This window comes from Lissotriton helveticus, chromosome 1_1 (genome assembly GCF_964261635.1).
Source record: "Lissotriton helveticus chromosome 1_1, aLisHel1.1, whole genome shotgun sequence".
Classification (NCBI taxonomy): Eukaryota; Metazoa; Chordata; class Amphibia; order Caudata; family Salamandridae; genus Lissotriton; species Lissotriton helveticus.
In genome coordinates this window covers 156,557,705-156,575,145 of record NC_136057.1, presented here as the reverse complement: position 1 = coordinate 156,575,145, position 17,441 = coordinate 156,557,705, and the positions used below count along the sequence as shown (strand labels likewise).

The window sequence follows — 17,441 nt, the reverse complement described above, 5'->3', positions numbered from 1 at the left end:
CTTTCGGTTCCGATGCTGAAGCCTTGTCCCTAATTCGCTTGAGGGAGTCAGAGACCTGCTTCGTAAAGGAAGCGGGCGGTTTCGTCGATCCGACAGTCGACCTCTGTCCACCTCCAGGGGAAGATCCGAGCGTCGATGACTTCGGCTTCCCTGAGCGAGGCGTAGGAGTATCCTCCTTTGGTGCGCCACTATCCTTGTCTTTGGCCGCAGACGGCGACGGTTTCGGATCGGCGGCCTTGACTACTGGCGTCGGGGTTCCGGTCTTCGGCTCGACGCCCTTGCCTGATGTCGGCTCGACGGCCTTCTTGGACTTTGGCTCGACGGTCTTATCCGACTCCGAGTCGGTGGCCTTCTTTGACTTCGGCTCGACGACCTTGACCACTTTCGGCACCTTGACCGGGTCGACAGCTTTTTTCGGCGTCGACCGCTTCGACACCTCTGAAGATGACTGCGTCGAAGGTGGAGCAGACGTCTTCGGTTTCGATGGCGCCTCGGCCATTTTTGTTTTCGTCGACACTGATGGTTTCGGTTTCGCTTTCGCTTTCGATAATGGCGGCTCCGCCGAAGTGTCCGTAGCCGGGCCAGAAGGCGGGGCCGTTGATGCTGGTATAAGGTCTTGGGTAAGGCCGAGTGGCGGTCCCTCGATCTGAGCCTTTGCAAATGTTCTAACGGGGCATAGCTCTTCCTCTGAGCTATCTTCCATGGCCCCATAGGCCTCGCTGTCGTCTCCTACCTCGTCGACGACTTCTACTACATCGAGGCCTCCGACATCCGCGTCGTATTCGCATTCGATGTCCACCGTCGGATGTGAAATCTGGATTCAAACCTCTTGTTCGTCTGCTTCGTCGTCGACGAAGATGTCCACCGGTGCCGGGGCCGACTGCGGGGCCGCCATGCGCGCCACGCGCCGAAGCCGAAGAGTCTTCGATGAACGAAACTTTGAACAAGCCATACAGCTGGCTTTGTTGTGGTCCGGCGACAGGCACTTGTTGCACACCGGGTGGACGTCGATGTGTGGGTACTTCGATCCGCACACTGGACACTTCTTGAACGGGCTCCGTTCCATGTCGCGTCGTCGAGGGTCTTGCTGCGTCGACTAGGCCTTGATCACCGAAGAGTAACTCGACTCCCTGGAAATCCAACTCGGGAACTGAGTCGGAATAGAACCGGGGCACCGAACGCAAACAATACCGACGTATAGAAAAAAAGGCCTTTTGGCCTCGAAAAGTTTTAGTCGATTCCGAACTGGAGATAACGAAAATACATCCGAACCCAATGGCGGAAAAAAACAATCTGAGGATGGAGTCGATGCCCATGCGCACTGTAGTCCAGGGGAGGAGCCACCTATCTCGTGATACTTCGAAGACTCTTCCAGGAAAACAATGTGCAATCATCCGGACCCAACACTAGGCGGCGATCTATGCTATAGATATGAATTCAGCAGCCCACATGCCTCGAACACTAAGTTTTTTCTTTTCCTGCTACATTCACTTCCTCCACAAATCTAAAATAGCGAAGGTACAGACGGGTAGACTGGACCAACAGGTATCAAACACTGCTGCTGACAGATGAATTTAACATGATAGTCTGGGACTGAATCCAGAAAAAATCCTACCGTGTGATCCTCAGTGGCAATGGGCTCCTGGCTACGGGTAAGCGCCAGCGAGCGCGAGAGAAGCGCCGGCGTAGCATCCCCATCCCACAGCTTCCCAGTGCAGGTGGTCTCAGAGAGTCTGAATAAGGGAAGAAAGAGAAGGGAAAAATTATACACTAGAAATCACCTTATGTATCCAATTAACTAAAATTCCAAGGATTCACAGTGCTGCATAATCCCTCACTTGTAAACTGACTGCCCTTTGCTGGAATGCCTGAAAGGGATAGAGCTGAGCAGATACCAGAAGAGATCTCAGTCCACTGAAGTACAATTTTATAGATTAAATTACTGAATTGAATAATACCTACTAGCCTTCTGTCCACAGCAACAGCAGCAGAAGAGGGTGAAGTAATACCACGGGAGTCGGGTTCTTTTCGAAGACCCTTGATTTCAGAGTCAGCCTCGATCCTAAGCGCCTAGTGGTGGCTCCAGCAGACTGGTTTCTCTGTTTGGAGTGGTAGCAGCTGTAGCCATGTTGACATGTGCTGCAGAACGATTGGTAAAAGGGATATAATTCCCAACCCATCAATGGTGCTCTCCTCCCTACACCCCATAAAGGCATGTGGGAGACTAAAGTTGCGGCAAATTATATGGCAATTTTGATTGTTTGAAAACTTCTTCCAGATGCTCGACAAACAGCAAATCACCATAGAATGGCATGACCAAAATATAAATTTGAACCTCATGTCTAAAGGACATGATGTGAGTCAACAATAGTGGTATAGTACCACTCACTTGAAAGTTACTGGGACCCATTTTAATCCCAAAGTAATGATATCAATCACCTATAGGCAGCATGTAAGAGACTTTAATGGCTACAGCAACTGTTGTAGGCAACTTTTTTTAATAAACACCATGTATGTGAGGTTGTATTTCCTGCACTTCTTTGAACAGCAGCAATAATTAGTGAGTGAGGCCTTGCTTCATGACAAAACAAGGAATTAAATATTGCTTTTCCATTCTATCAATAACTGTAGAGGCGTTTACCGTACCAATGTGAAGGACAACCTCCTTATATTTGGTGGCCATTGGCAGTTCAACCATGGAAGGCACTGTTCCACAGAGAGGTGTAATTGTGAGACTTTGCTGAACGATGGAGGATGGAAGAGTGGCTAGGCAGGGTATCAATGGGCAACGCCTCAGGTGGGAAATCTTCTGTAACAGTCTTTCCACTGATTGCTCTCACATCCATCATAATTAAAGTTCCATTAAAGGTACATGATCTCCAGCTGCACTATCTGATGCGTCTCCATGAGCACCGTTCTGATCAGTATGGATGTCCAAAAGTGGCAACGGAGCTCTAGGACACTGCAGAGACTGGCCCTGATTATATACGTAATGAGAAGATGGTTGATGGCAGAGCTGCTGCAAGGTGGAGATGCAATTGAGAGGGGAAAGGTTGACATACTGGTTGTGGGAACCTTACACAGAATCCATCCATCATCCCTTGCAGGGATGCGAAGAAGTCCAAACAGTACTTGGACCAAAGGAGGATGAGGATACGCAAACATGAGGAATCGATAGCAATGGTGTTTGAAGGAGATTGGGAAGAAGATGCGGTCTTCTTCTTTGTGATAGTCCTTATGTTCAGTGCCTGTGAAGAAATGGATTTCTAGCTGCCAAAGATTTGAGAGCCTCACAGACAGAATGCTGATCTTTCAGTTTTGTCTTTCTGTACATTCTTACCATTGCTCTGCAAATCTTACTTGGGGTAATCTGTATCATCACAAATTGTTGCTGGGGCAGCGAGTAAGGCTGAGGATGCAGACACTGAAGTTACTGTCAATGTAATGTGTTTTGAAGAACTCATCATTATCAAGTTTACCTCAATGACTACGTTTTTTTCGACAAGGGTGTTCCAGATGTTGACAGTGATTTTCTTTCTGTCACCAATGGGGAAGGTGCTACAGTAATAGTTGTGATTTCAACAAAAAGAGTGTGGTGAGCATGGAGATCCCTTCCCGATACACTGACAGATGTATCAACAGCTGATCAGAAAGCTGTTGTGAACAAGAACGTTACAGATGATGGGCTTTAAACGATGAAGTACAATTTGGAGGCGTGTGTGGCATTTGCACCTTTCCATCTTCAAAGAGAGAGGAATTTATTTTCAAACTGGGTCAGCCCAATTTCCACTGAGGTGGTCAGAGAGCAATCAATGTTTGCATTTTTTTTTAATGCAGAAAGATGCAGTGCATGTGTGATCAATTTCTCTTCAGAGGGCAGAGCCTCTATTCAGGCAAAGACTATTCACCTATCTCAATCCTTTAAAGCTTTACCCAAAAAAGACTGACAAACGTTATAATAGCTCGGGGAAAGTTTTGGGTGCAGGAAATAAATGTCTTATATTGCAGACCATTCAGAGTCTTAACCAAGATAACAAGTGCCATCACTGAGAAATGGTGATACTGCATTTACCTTTGATCACCAACCCAGAGGCAGCAACCAAGAGACCATAAAGGGCTCAAACTGGGTGAGAGACAAATTCTAGGGAGAAACAAAATAAAAGCAAAGTCTCTCACCTGTCAATAAAACACTAGAGGACCAGCTTAGTAATATGCCAAGCCATTTGGAAAAGACGGGAAGGCAGGTGGGTTGTTTATGGACTCAGAGAGAATACTTATGACAAGAGCTAGGAATACAGGTAAATACGATTTTTTGTTCTGCTGTGGGATTCTCTATGATATCCATAAAATGTAGAGTAGAACAACAAACTACATTACCCCCATGTCGAAGAGGGCTCCGAAGGTGAAGAGACAAAAATATTACATTTCACAAGAAACCCTGACCTCCCCGGGCATCATTTATCGATTCATTGTCAACACAGTAACAACTGGCGAATGTTTGTGCACTGATCTCCAGGCTTAAACTTGGGAAATATCTAGAACCCATTTCTCATGTGCAAAATATGCATTAGGCTTACCCAGGATGTCTTTATGTAACATTTAATTATGTGGGAGACTTTCCATAGTCTGTTTAGATGAAGCAATGCCAGTACGGACCGTTAAAATAATTTACAAACAGCTCATTGTTTTTTCCAATTGCTTTGTTTGTTATTTTAGAGCCCTCTTCACATCCAGGGTATGGGCACCCCTTTCTGCTTGAGATGTAGGCTTTGAAAAGAAAGTATGGAGCGAGAATCTCTGATTGACATGAAAATCTTAGTAAAACTTTGTTAAAGTTGAAAAACGGACATGATTCCTTTGAACACAGAACCTGAAGTTCACTCAAACCTTTGGGATGAAATTGTAGCAGCAAAAGAGACCACTTTTGAGAAAGTATGTTGCAGGTCTGCCTCATGCATTAGCTCAAACGGAAGAACTATTAATTTGGACAGGACAATGCTTAGTTTCCATAGTTGAGAAGGCCACATACCAGGGGATCACCTTCTTTAGTCCCTGGTAAAGTCCTTAATCAACGAGATGCTAAAATATAATCTCTGAGAGACAACCTTTCCGTAAACTCGAATTTTCATGCAGTCATCCATCATTGTACGGCAGTACTCATGAGCTAGGCAGTCAAGCTAAGTGAGTGAACACTCTTGCAGTAGTCCAGTAAAGCAGGGGAACTTGAAACTCTCAGGTAATAACTGATGTTGAGCAATCTTCCTTATCCATTGCAGCAATCCACTTGCCTTTTGTTTCCTGGAGGATCAACAGAGCAAGAAGCAGAGGTGTTATAACATTTTAGCTGCAGACACAACTAGAGAATCAGGAGGATTATCCCTCAAGATTAATGCATACAAATTTGGTGTTCTGCATTTCTGAATCAGCCATCTATCCACAGGTGTGATGGAGGCCGGAGTCAGGAAGGTAGACGTGCTACCAGCCTACAGATGTAGCCTGTGGCTTTAGAAGCAGGATCCAAAACATTATTTCCATAGACGAGGCAGGTGCCCCAGTATTAAGATTCCTTGTAGGTCTGATGATTACCTCATGGAAGGAGACCTCATCTGGTGGTAAAATCCTATAAGGAGGTAACTCTGGAGAAGATTAGGAAAGTCTACTTGGGACAATAGGTGACCTGGATCATTGTGATGTAGCCGATTCTCTCTCTTTTGAATGGCGAGTATGGCAATTCTTGTTCTCATTTCTCCTCCCTGGTTCTTCTTCAGAACAATGTTGATGGTAATGAGATCTGTTCCTTGGTATGTCCTTGTCGTGTCTTGGTAGCAAAATAGATTGATTAGAGTATTGAAGTAGTATGAGGCAAGACAGGAGTCAAAACCACAGGAGGACTAGTGGTTTTAGCAGGTAATGTCTTGCAAGGAGATGAACCCTCATTTCCTCTGAGTTGAGTTGTTGAGAGACATTCATTTCTGCTGGAAAGGGTGGGAGCTCATTAGTAGAGGGTTGTGACTCGTGAGAAGGAGAGGCATGTAGAATGTGCCTCCAGGTCTAGCACTTCCCAGTTGAATTCGCGTGTGGACTATCTTTGTTGCAGCGCTAACAGCGGTCCGCTCACAGGCGGTGAAACACTGGAACCTAGGGAGAGTTTGCTGACACCCTGGACAATGAATGCATCAATGTTTCCCCATTGAGAGCCTTGATGTGGAGTGCAACGTTGTCGACTAGGACCAAGAACACCTGGAGTGGCCTGAGGGCTTGAATCACACCAGGGACTGAAGAAGAGGGTGAAGGCACTCTTGCTTCTCTGAAGCTTGTGAACTATGAGGTTGAAGGGCCTGATTCTCCCTGCTCAGGGCCGGACTTGCGTAGCAGGACCCAGGCGTTTCCCTGGGAAGCTGGAAAGGTGGTGGTGGGAGGGAGGGGAGGGAGGGGGGCAGTGGGGGGGTTTGCAACAGTGCTGCAATATTGGCCCCCAGTAACAAAAGCAGCAGTGCTGGGGACCAGTTTAGTTATGCAGCAGTGCTTAACGCGGGGTGGGGTGGTGGGGGAGTTGATGGGGGGATGCACCGATAAAATTGCGAGGGCTGCTGAGTGTTCTCAGTGCACCCCTGTCCCTGCTTCGCCCAGAGTATCACTCCTTGTCCCTTTACTGCCTCTTTGGCATCTTTTACACTTTGTGATGGAGTGAGAATGCAAAACGCAGATGACCTACCCATTTTGTGCATCGTTCCAGGACTTCCTTCATCTACACAATAGATATATTGCCGATATCGGTGCTCTAGAGACTGGGTGAGAAGGTATACCTCATGAAAATAAACAGGAAAAAGCAAGGAATCATTTCAGAAAAACGGGGTGGATGTTTAAATACATCAAGGGAATAAAAACCCCAGAGTGAATGCAGGTTGTGAGCTAAAATAAACCTTAAAATTGCCATCAGTCATGGGTGATTTTTCTCAGGTAAGCCAGAATAAAGAGCTACCTCACTGACCCTACACTGCATGATGTAATTGCTGGCAGCCTTCGAAAACCTTAGATATGCTGTATCAATAGGTACCGTGTGTGCTCAGCCTATTAGAGGCTGCATTTTCTCTTTACCATGCTCTTTAAACAAGGTATAATTCATCTGTGTTTTCAGCCATGTAAAATACAATGCATCCTTTGAACATTCAGCATTGTCGGTGGATCTGCTGAGATGGAGCTAGTGAGCACAAAGAGCAAGCCATTGCATGGCTACCTTTGAATCACTATAAGAGTGATTCTGCTCTGTCTACAAACAGCCTGGAGCCATCAGAGGGCACGTCCTGGAGGGATACCTCTACAACAGCAGAAAAAACGTACTGTGCACATCCAAGCTTGGTGACGCATAACCACCAAGTGTCCATAGCACAGCCCAACACAGTGTGTGATATCCAGCCCAGACTGCTAGTTGTACTTCGCTTATTTTTTAATAACTCAATAACCAAACTAAACATCACCCACTGCTTACCCCTAAAACCTCTCCCCCCCATAAATTCCACCTACACTTAAACCCTTAAAACCCTTTCCACCCATAAACTCCAATTTTCCTTGACTCCTAAAAAACCCTCACCAGCCTAAACTCCGTCCATTCCTAAACTCATAAAACTCATCATCCCTAAACTCCACCCATCCCAGAACCTTAACAAATTATTTTCACCGCTTAACTCCACCCATCCCTGAACCATAAAACCCCTCAGAAACCCCTGCCTTTCCACCCACCCTAAACCTTAAATGCCTCACCTCCTCTAAAGCTGCACCTATTCCCTGAATTTAAGAAACCCAGAACACCCTAGGCCTTTACCCTTCCCTCACCCCTAAAATCTATCATCATCTCTATCTCAACCCATTCCTGAGTCCTAAAAATCCTACACCACCCCTAAACATCACCCATTCCTGACCGGTAAAAACATCACACCACTGCTTAGGTCTACACATTCTCTAACAACCCCGATACATGGAGAGGGCAGGGAGGAAGGGGCAGGGAAAGCACATTACATTGTTTTCCCATGCTAATTTCCATGGGAAACGTCTGCAGTCGATTCAGAAAAACAGCTACATGGAATTACACCTAATTTGGCAAAAATCTAGAACTTTACTCATATTTGTTATCTGGTGTAAATTTGTTCAGTCTATTTAGATGAATTTGCATTTAAAGAGGTGTTTGGGGAGATCATGAAGGGGTTAAAAAATAGGTATATCTGGATGGCTGGCCCCACGAGAGTCCTGCAGCTCCAACAATAAAAAAAACAAAATAGGACCTTCTGATTGGCTGCAGACGGGTTTTCTTCCATTAGACATTTCAGTTCCGCCGGACCGGGACCTATCCCACAGTAAAGAGAGATCTAATTTGTTGGCTACAATCCAGATGAAAATGATGTGGGCACCATTACAAGACTCAGGATCTTGGTCCGCATGTCCTGAGATTGTTTAAAAAAGTAGCATGAGTGGGCGAGGTAGGGTCCTCCTGACCCTCTGTCTCTTCTGGGTGTGGAACCCAGAGAGATAGCCCCTCCCTCCAAGATTCAAAGACAATTTTTTGTGTGTGCCCCAGGTACTGTGGTACTCCTGTGGGACAGTGCAGCCCTACTGTGAGGTACTACAGTACTCCTTAAGAACCTCTGCAGAAACTTAACCCCATTAATGCTGAGGTGCAGCACAAGCTATTCCGGGGGAAGCTTGCATGTTACTGCAGTTTCATGGGTTGAAGCTCGGGCATCGGTACCGCTGGGGTACTGCAGTAACAAAAAATATTAAATTAATTGATAGGCCAGATCCTCCCACTCTTGGAGAAACCTACAATTAACCCTGATGACTGCACCAACTACCAGCCCATCACTCACCTATCATTCATTGACAAGGTCATTGAAAAAGCAGTCTAGGTTAAACTCAGATTACAAAAATGCTAACCATCTCCGGCAGGAATGGCAGTACGGATCCTGCTACCTCGAAGGCAACGCCTTCTAGACCACAGATGAATATGTTCTCTGCATCTTGATACTGTTGGACCTCTCATCTACCTTCAACACAAATCAACCAGCCCACCTTAATATGCACTATGGAGTCTCACATGGGATTCACTGGAAATGCCCTTCCCTGCTACTCCCCCTACATTTTTACCCAGTAGTAGTTTCTTCACATGCGCACCTCTGAGGTATGAGGAAAGGTAGGATTGGGACAGAGATCAAAAGATGAAATCGGGACAAGCACTGCTTCAAAATATTGCCTAACCCTCCAATATATATTCAATAGACAAATGCAACATCATGAACCTTTTCATCAATGAAAAAATGCAGATCTGACAGCACATTAAAAATAGCACACCTGCTTACAACCACCCCTCTGCAAAGCATTCGGCAATGGTCATCCTTCAGACCCCTGCATCTCACAGAACTGGCTGCTATACTTGGATTGCTGAAACTTACTCCCTATGATGATGCCTTATGTTTGTCCTTCCATCAAAGCCTGCTCTAGAGAAGCTAACGCTTATCTACTAGCCCTCTTCAACCCCTCCCGCACTAGAGACATCTTCTCAAAAGCTCTCAAGACATACCTTGCCCTCCGATTGATGAACAAACCTAAACTAGATTCTCATGACTTTACCAAGTACCAGGCAATCATTTATTTGTCATCAAAAAGGTAATTCTAAAAGAAGTCTAAGCACAAATCTAAGATCACAACTTCAAATCTAGTTTCAGATCATGTCGCAGCATGAGCTACCCGTGTAATGATAGATACTGGCCTCATGTCTACAGATAAAGATGACCCCTGCTTCCAGATACTCCTGAATCTCTCAGCTGTCTCTAACACAGTCGTAGTCCACACCCTGAGGTCTCATATGGGATTCATTTCCAATGTCTTGATTGCTTCTCCTTCAACTTGTTCAAGAAACACCAGTTGATTCACAAGGGTACCAACCAGGTCCAATAAGCTCTCCCATAACCTGCAGAGTCTCCTAGGGTTCCATCATGTCACCCATCATCTTCAACCTTCACATGGAGATGTTTGGTTCTCTAGTAACTAACAATAGTGTCAAAATTAACCACTACGCTAATGGCACACAACTCTACTTGAAAGTCACTTCTGCTCCAGAAATAAAGTCTCAAACATTACAGCACCTCATCCAGACAGGAGGGTCTAGCATAATCCTACCAAATTACTGCCACTTGCCAAGAACGAGAAAAGGGTAAAGAAAAAGTGGATTTTTGATGGACAGGGAGAGGTAAGTTAAAGAAGGGTAGAGGGACTAACGTTGGACAGGGAGAGGTAAATGAAGATGGAGAGGAAGCAGACTAGACTGGTACAGGAAAAAGAAGGTTATGGATAGGGCAGGTGGAGTGGAACTAAGAGTCCATTAGTAAAATGCTAAAAAGGATGGACAGGGAGAGGTTAAATAAGTACTTTGACGGGTAGAAGTTGGACACAAAAATGGAGGGGTGTGAGAAAAAGGGCAAGACGAGGTTGGATACAGATAGGCAGGGAAAGGTTGGATAAGGATGGGTGGAGAGAGGTGGGACAAGGACAGAGACAAGTAGGAGGGGAGATGTGGACAGATCGGGCAAGGCTAGGTGAGGATAGATGAGAGAAGGACGAACAAGGGTAGATGGGAGAGGATGGATGAGAACAAATAGGGGAGACTAGACGAGGGCAAATGGGGGGGAGAATGGATGAGGACAAATGGGGGAATAGACCAAGACAATTGGGGGAAGGTTGTAAGATGACAGATGGGTAGGATATCCTGTTTTAGGTTTACATCGACAATAATTGATAAAAACCCTACTGAAAGGGAAACAGTACTCGCAAGTGTAAACATATTAACACTGATAAACCCCTGCACAACTACAGACTTAAAATGCCATTCAAGGAACAGAAACTGAGGGAGTCATTTGTATCTCATTCTGAAGACGACAACACAATGTAACGTTTTTAGGTCTCGTGACCTATCAATGCGCGCAAGCGCATTGAGGGAGCGAGAATTCAAGTGCTGAAAACAATCGTGAAACCAAGGGTTTCGTTTGTGCGGTTTTCTTTAAGTTCACGTGAATCACGTGAGCAAACAAGCACGCGCATTCACGGCCGCACAGCACATCAAAGGGCCTCGCCCAGCGTGCGCTCTGCGGCTTCTCCTCCCCTAACACGCTGGCATTCAGGGCCGCACAGCACATCAAAGGGCTTCGCCCAGCGTGCGCTCTGCGGCTTCTCCTCCCCTAACACGCTATCTCAGCTCTCCTGCCCCCATCCGGCTTCCCTCCAGCCACTCTCTAATTACCAACAGCCACCCAATCGCCCTACTACAGCAAGAAGGATGCACTGCATTCTACGAGACCTACTGGCAACGCCAGTGCTTGTTATACAAGGTAGCAGCAATAAAGGCTAGTCTAATATTCTGCTTGAGTTTTGTTGTTTAGTCATCTTACTTAACCCCTTCCACGCTCATGACGAGCTGGGCTCGTCATGCAGTAGCCTCCTCGCACGCTCATGACGAGCCCAGCTCGTCATAAACCAATGAGGATCACGAAATCCCAGCACAGCAGGGGAATTCCCATAGCATCCAAGAGGTTAAATATTGTTTCTTCTTCTTTTGGTTACTCCAGTTTTGAGAGCCTGAATTAAAGGTGTGTGCTTTAGAAGCTTGTTTTCAGTCAGTTCTAATTATTTTATACACTGTAGAGAATATAGGGATATTAAAATCATACTTGCATCTTCTGTCAGTGTTTAATTAGGTCACTGATTGGTGAAATGGCTGGTTCAATAGATTCTTTGCAAATATATACTATTGTATTGACCCACAGAGACCGAATGGGTAAAACCCTTTGATAAATCAGCCCCCTTTTCTAACAAGTCAGAATTGACAGCAGGTCAACTGCCAACTTCCAGACTTTAAACACTCATAGAACAGTAGCAGGTACCTATGAGTGCGGACACCTTGCACACAGGATAGTGATGAAAAGATGAGACAAGACTTTTAACATACCAACAAAAATCATTGCTGAAAGGTATCCCATTGTTATTTGTGGCACCATCAGCTAATCCTGGCTTTTTACCCAACTGCACTGTTGGGAGTTTTGAGCGTGCAGTTAAAATGTTAACAACAAAGTTTTAAGTCCCAGATTACAATTTGATGTTGGGTAAAGAGTTGGGTCTGAATTAAAGTGAGACATTTGCCGTATGGACACTTAACAGCAGCACCGTCTTAGTGCAGTCAGGCAAAGAGTGAGAAAAACATTAGTGAGAATGCTTAAAGCATCACTTTTCAGGTACCTTAGAAAGCACGGCTAAAAACAAATCTGGTGTAATTCAACAATGCAGTGGGGGCCGGTAAGTTTTGGAGGGAGGTGGGCGGATGGGACACACATTTACGCACACATACACTTAACACTGACAGCCATGCATTCACACACGCGCGCACACACACAAACACATCCATTCACAACACTCTTTACCAAACATTCATACATACACGCATACACCAAACATTAATTTAAAAGAAAACAAAACACACACTTACCTGCATCCAGCTCTGCCTCGGAGGTTCCAGGAGACGCGGGACTGCTGCCTTCCTACATTAGCTGACCTAAGGTCAGCCAATGAGGGAAGGCAACAGTGCGAATATCATCACAGAGTGGGATAGGGTAAATGAGACTGCTGACCCCTCCCTACTCTGTGATGAAGCGTCACTGATTGACACTCGACCCTGGGCACTTCAGGGATTAAAACTGAAGCACCAAGGTGCGAAGCAATCAGTGACGTAACCCCTCGTCACTGAGGGGAGGGCCTCGGGGACCTTTGCTAAGCTGAGGATATAACGCCCACAGGAGCTGTGACTTCCTCAGCCCAGTAAAGTTCATCTCAGGCAGCCAGGAGCCTGCACATTTAGCACATGTCTGGCTCCTGGCTGCCTGAACTGAAAGTGAACAGTGTCTGTCAGGCTGACCTTTGTTCAGCCTGACAAAACTGTTCCTGAGGGCCAAAAGGTGGAGGGGCGTGGCTCCTCAGCCCCAATGGACCAGCCGCGCCTGCAATAATGTAAAGGTTTCACATGGTACTATTCTGTTGGAAGGGTAGATAACCCCTACTATGTCATAGTATTCAATCGGGAGTAGGCGAATGATCCTCAACTGTGTCAAGGAATTTGTTTATTAAAACATTTGAACATAGCACTCTTACTTTTAAAATTCATTAACCGCATGCGTGCGGGCGGAATTCCGCTCGTACGCTGAGTTTTGCGAAACCGCATGTTACGTGACGAGCTGGGCTCGTCATCAGCGTAGCAGGAGGCTACCTCATGACGAGCCCAGCTCGTCATCAGCGTGCAAGGAGTTAATAGTCCTGTAAGCCTGGCAGAGTCCTGACAGAGTTAGCGTGAGAGATAATGAGATGAGAGAGTGGGTAACGAGATGTGACAGAGGGTAATGAGATGAGTGTGGGAGTGCAGTACACAGCCTCTGCAAGTTTAAAACAGGCGAATGTAAGTCCATTGGACACACTGCCATTGGGAAGACACTACATTCTCTGCATTATGCCTCCTTTAAATAAATTTGTGGTTTATAACAATCACTGCAAAAACATGTTTTGTAAACACTGGAAAACAGTTTGTGGGTATTTTATGGGCTAGGCAGCTGAATAAAGAGCCATATGCACTGATTTTCAAAACTTTGGAAAGCACTGATAAAACACCTGTGAAACTACACAAAATAAATACTGAAGACAGGACAACCTACATATGGAAAAGTTTGAAAGACAATAGATTGGGAGGGGCTGGTGGACGAGGCAGGAAGTGAACCCCAGTGGGATGTGGGGTGGGATCAGGGATCCTGATAACCTCACCAAACAGCAACCCTTTATTTCGGCCAAACTTGGCTGAAAGACATGATCTGGGTGGACTCAAACCCAAACTTCCCCCAAAGCCAAGTCACTTGGTTGTAGCAACCTTACCCTAAAGGAGCACACCACAAAGAAAATCGAGGAAGCCTGGTACAAGCTCTCTCATTTAAAGAAAGTGAAACTGATCCTTTCAGAAAGCAACCTCAGAAATGTTGTTCAAGGGCACATACTCTCGCATTTGGAGGGTGGCAAAGCCTTGCTATATGGCATTCCACACATTACACTGTCTCCTACCACTTTACGAGCATCATACATGTTGCAGCATGCCTAATGAAGGAAGTGAAGAAATATGACCTCATCAGCCCTATCTGGATGGAAAGCCACTGGCTCCCCTTGCACAATCTTAAAACCAGAAGCATCCTCTACAAAGCGATCATAGCCCACACCCCTGCCTACTTGGCATCTCTGGTGGCTTCCAGCACTACCAGAATGGAGAGGACAAAACTGAAAAAATGCACACAAAAAAGAAATAGAGAATAGGACCACCAGTATTCAACTATGCTCCTAGTATCTGGAACAACAACACAGAATCATCTGCTGCAATTTAGGACAGAGTCGAATAAACATCTCTTTTGATAATACTAAATCATGAGGCAGTAAGAGTCCACTTCAGCTCTCAGAACCCAGCTACCTCTTCCAGAATATCGGCTAAAGAACATTGTGGGGCCAAAATATGAAGGCCTAAGTATCAAGGACCAAACTATTGTGACAGTAAGTATATGTAGGTAAGTATGGCTTTACTAGTCTTAACTTCACACATTTGTACCTTGACGATATATTTCTTCAAGGTATGTAGAAACGAGATAAGAATAGTAAATCCATACTTACCTGCACAATATTTTAACCCTCAATATCAAGGTTTTGATATTTTGGACCCCAATGTTTTTTTACCTCGATTTTTTGACACACAATCCTCATTGACTGAACGCTTTTGACCCAGCGAAGGGCTGTGCTGCCTTTCAGGTAGCGTTGTGCTGTAAAAATACCACATGCATACATACAGATATACATGGAGGGGGAGTTGGGATGGGGCAGACAGAGTAAGTTAGTATTGGGGGGGCAGAGAGGGGCAGAATACCCATGGATGGACAGCACTTTAAGGGATAAACAGGACATCTGTATTTTAGGGGCCCATACACTGATGTACTTTAGAAGGGCCAAACATTACCTAAGGTAGAAGACCGCTTTGGTTGACCTTTCCTGGTAGACAAACATGTTCTTGCGGTTCACCACAGAGAAAGCATTGAGCACGGAGCGCAGAGCCTGGATTGCTGTATGAGAAGGAAGAATGGTAAGATCAGACAATAGGCAGAACAACACTTAAGGGAGAAAAGTAGTTACCAGAGTAGTAAAGAGAAGGGATTATGTACAACGCACTGAACAATACATCTCTTTAAGGTTGGGGACTGCACAGTCAGAAGTGGAATGTACCAGAGGGAGTTCAGATTTCTCCAACATCTCATTGGCTAGAAAGTCACAATCATTTGGGCACAGTCTGTTGCATAAATGTTTGCAAAAACATGTGTACTTTGCTTAAAGGAACATGCAAAACGTTGGTGTGCAGCTTGTTCTTTCACATGATGTGCACTTCCTTTCTATCTAGTGATGTGTCTGGAATATTCCAATGTGTTTTTCTCAATGACATCTGTTTCAGCTTTAGACATCATTCCAATGACTTATGACAATACCATTAGGAGTGACACTTCCCTGTGGAAATGTACCATAAGCCTGCTAACTTTTGAGCCAAATTGGTGCTCAAGGCCATTTCTTTCATGCATGGGGAATGTCTCAACTGAAAAATGTTACTCACCAGGACTCCTAATAACCCATGCAATGTTCTTGCACGTCAGCCTGAAGCCCACAATGTACCAGGACACAAACTCCAACTTACATCATAGATTAAGTACTGATGTATGTATTCAGAACTGTCTGACTGACTAGAACATCCTTTTAAAACAAAGATTAGTAAATGTGTGTACATAGGACTATAGAACTCCTTTACAAATTGCAGCTGTTCCCCAAAAATTGCTACGTTGCACAATGCAGGACTATGGTGTGGGGTGTCCAGCACCAAAATGAACGGCCTTCACATTAATCACGATATAATCTTAGATGGAACCATCAAACTAGAGACAGGAGTATAACGTGGGAGGAGTATTGTCAGAGAAAAACTAACATATTGGGGTTGAGAATATTTAGAAGATACAACCAGCAACATATTTTGCTGGGAATAGTTTTAACAACTTAGGCAGACCAATTATTCCCCCATACTGGATTATATTCCTTACAGTACTTGCGAGCACCAAGATGGAGGAAGGATTCCCAATCACTTTGTGCTAGACTTTTCTGATGGCTGAGGAATGCAAAGCAGAGGAAGCATACATTATTAATTTAACCAATTACATTAGGCGAAACCTTGTTCAGTCTCTGGAAATCCTGCTCAGTATCTTCTGAGACGGTGGACATTCTCTGCCTTGTATTCTGAAGTAAATAGAAAATATAAAGACTACGAGGCGCTTTCTCTGATGACTATTTCCCAGAGACTGAATACTTTACAAAAACGAAGGTATGGTGCAATTTGCTATTTCTGGATTATGAGATTCTGGGTTGTTATATATCTAATGAGGAGTACAAAGTTATACCTTTGAGTTAAACACTCTTAGTAGAAGTTTTGCTAGCTTTTGTTGCTACCCTATGGATCACTGAGTTGTGTCTGACACAGCAGTATAGATTGTTTACTTAATAAAACCAACCTGAACTGTGAGGGATTATATCCATGCTCTGCAACACAGGGGTAAATGCGCCCCATGGTCTACACACCGCAAGACCCTCCTGTAGTACAAATGCATTATCCCTGGTATACACAATTGTATTACTTCGGTTTTGTACACACTTCAATATTTAGATAATATGCCCTACTACACACTAACGACAATATCCATTAATAAAGCTGAAGCCCAGGGGGGAGGAGCCTAGCTCGCGGCCGTGATGGTCGCTCTTTAGCTCGGCTCCCGCAGCCCTCCGTCCTGATTGCCTATCCTGTCTTCTATCCTGTCCGAAGACGACACATTTTTGGGGCATTGAAACATAACGGCTTGTTTGTGCTTACCATCCGACCCCGGGGTCTCGGTGTGCAGTGGCTCCGGAGTTGTGGCCTCCGACGGATCGGGGCCTCTGCGAGACTTGGACCGGGACCTGGCCAGCGGGATCCGACGGCTCTCGGCCCCGGCCGAGAGCGAGAACCAGTGTTGGGAGCCGATGTGCGAAGATCCCGGCGATCCTGACTCGGGCCTGCCCTGGTGGCCGCGCGGCCGACGTGGGTGAGAGGCCCCGGGACCTGATTCTGTGAAGGGGTCTCCCCCCGCCGCTGCTTAGTCCGGCGGCCCTGGTCCTCGGGGCCCGGACTCCGCTTGTTTGGGGCACCGGTGCTGGTGCTGGCGGAGACCCGTTTTGGGCGGATATCCTTTTGGCATCGAGGCTGCCCTTGCTGGGACCCCCAGAGCTTGTAGAGTCCTACATTTGCGAACTGTTATTTCCGG

The 17,441-nt window shown here is 45.6% G+C and overlaps 1 protein-coding gene across 7 annotated transcripts in view; it reads right to left on the bottom strand.

Annotated features, from left to right (window-relative positions):
- The window catches only part of SZT2 (SZT2 subunit of KICSTOR complex), an 804,663-nt gene that overhangs the window by 350,760 nt on the left and 436,462 nt on the right, over nucleotides 1-17,441 (bottom strand). For all 7 annotated transcript variants that reach the window (XM_078659317.1, XM_078659363.1, XM_078659315.1 and 4 more), the window contains 2 exons: nucleotides 15,071-15,173; nucleotides 1,616-1,733 (listed from right to left, as the gene is read on the bottom strand). In XM_078659317.1, the coding sequence (XP_078515443.1) occupies nucleotides 1,616-1,733; nucleotides 15,071-15,173 (221 nt within the window). The remainder of the gene's footprint in view (nucleotides 1-1,615; nucleotides 1,734-15,070; nucleotides 15,174-17,441) is intronic.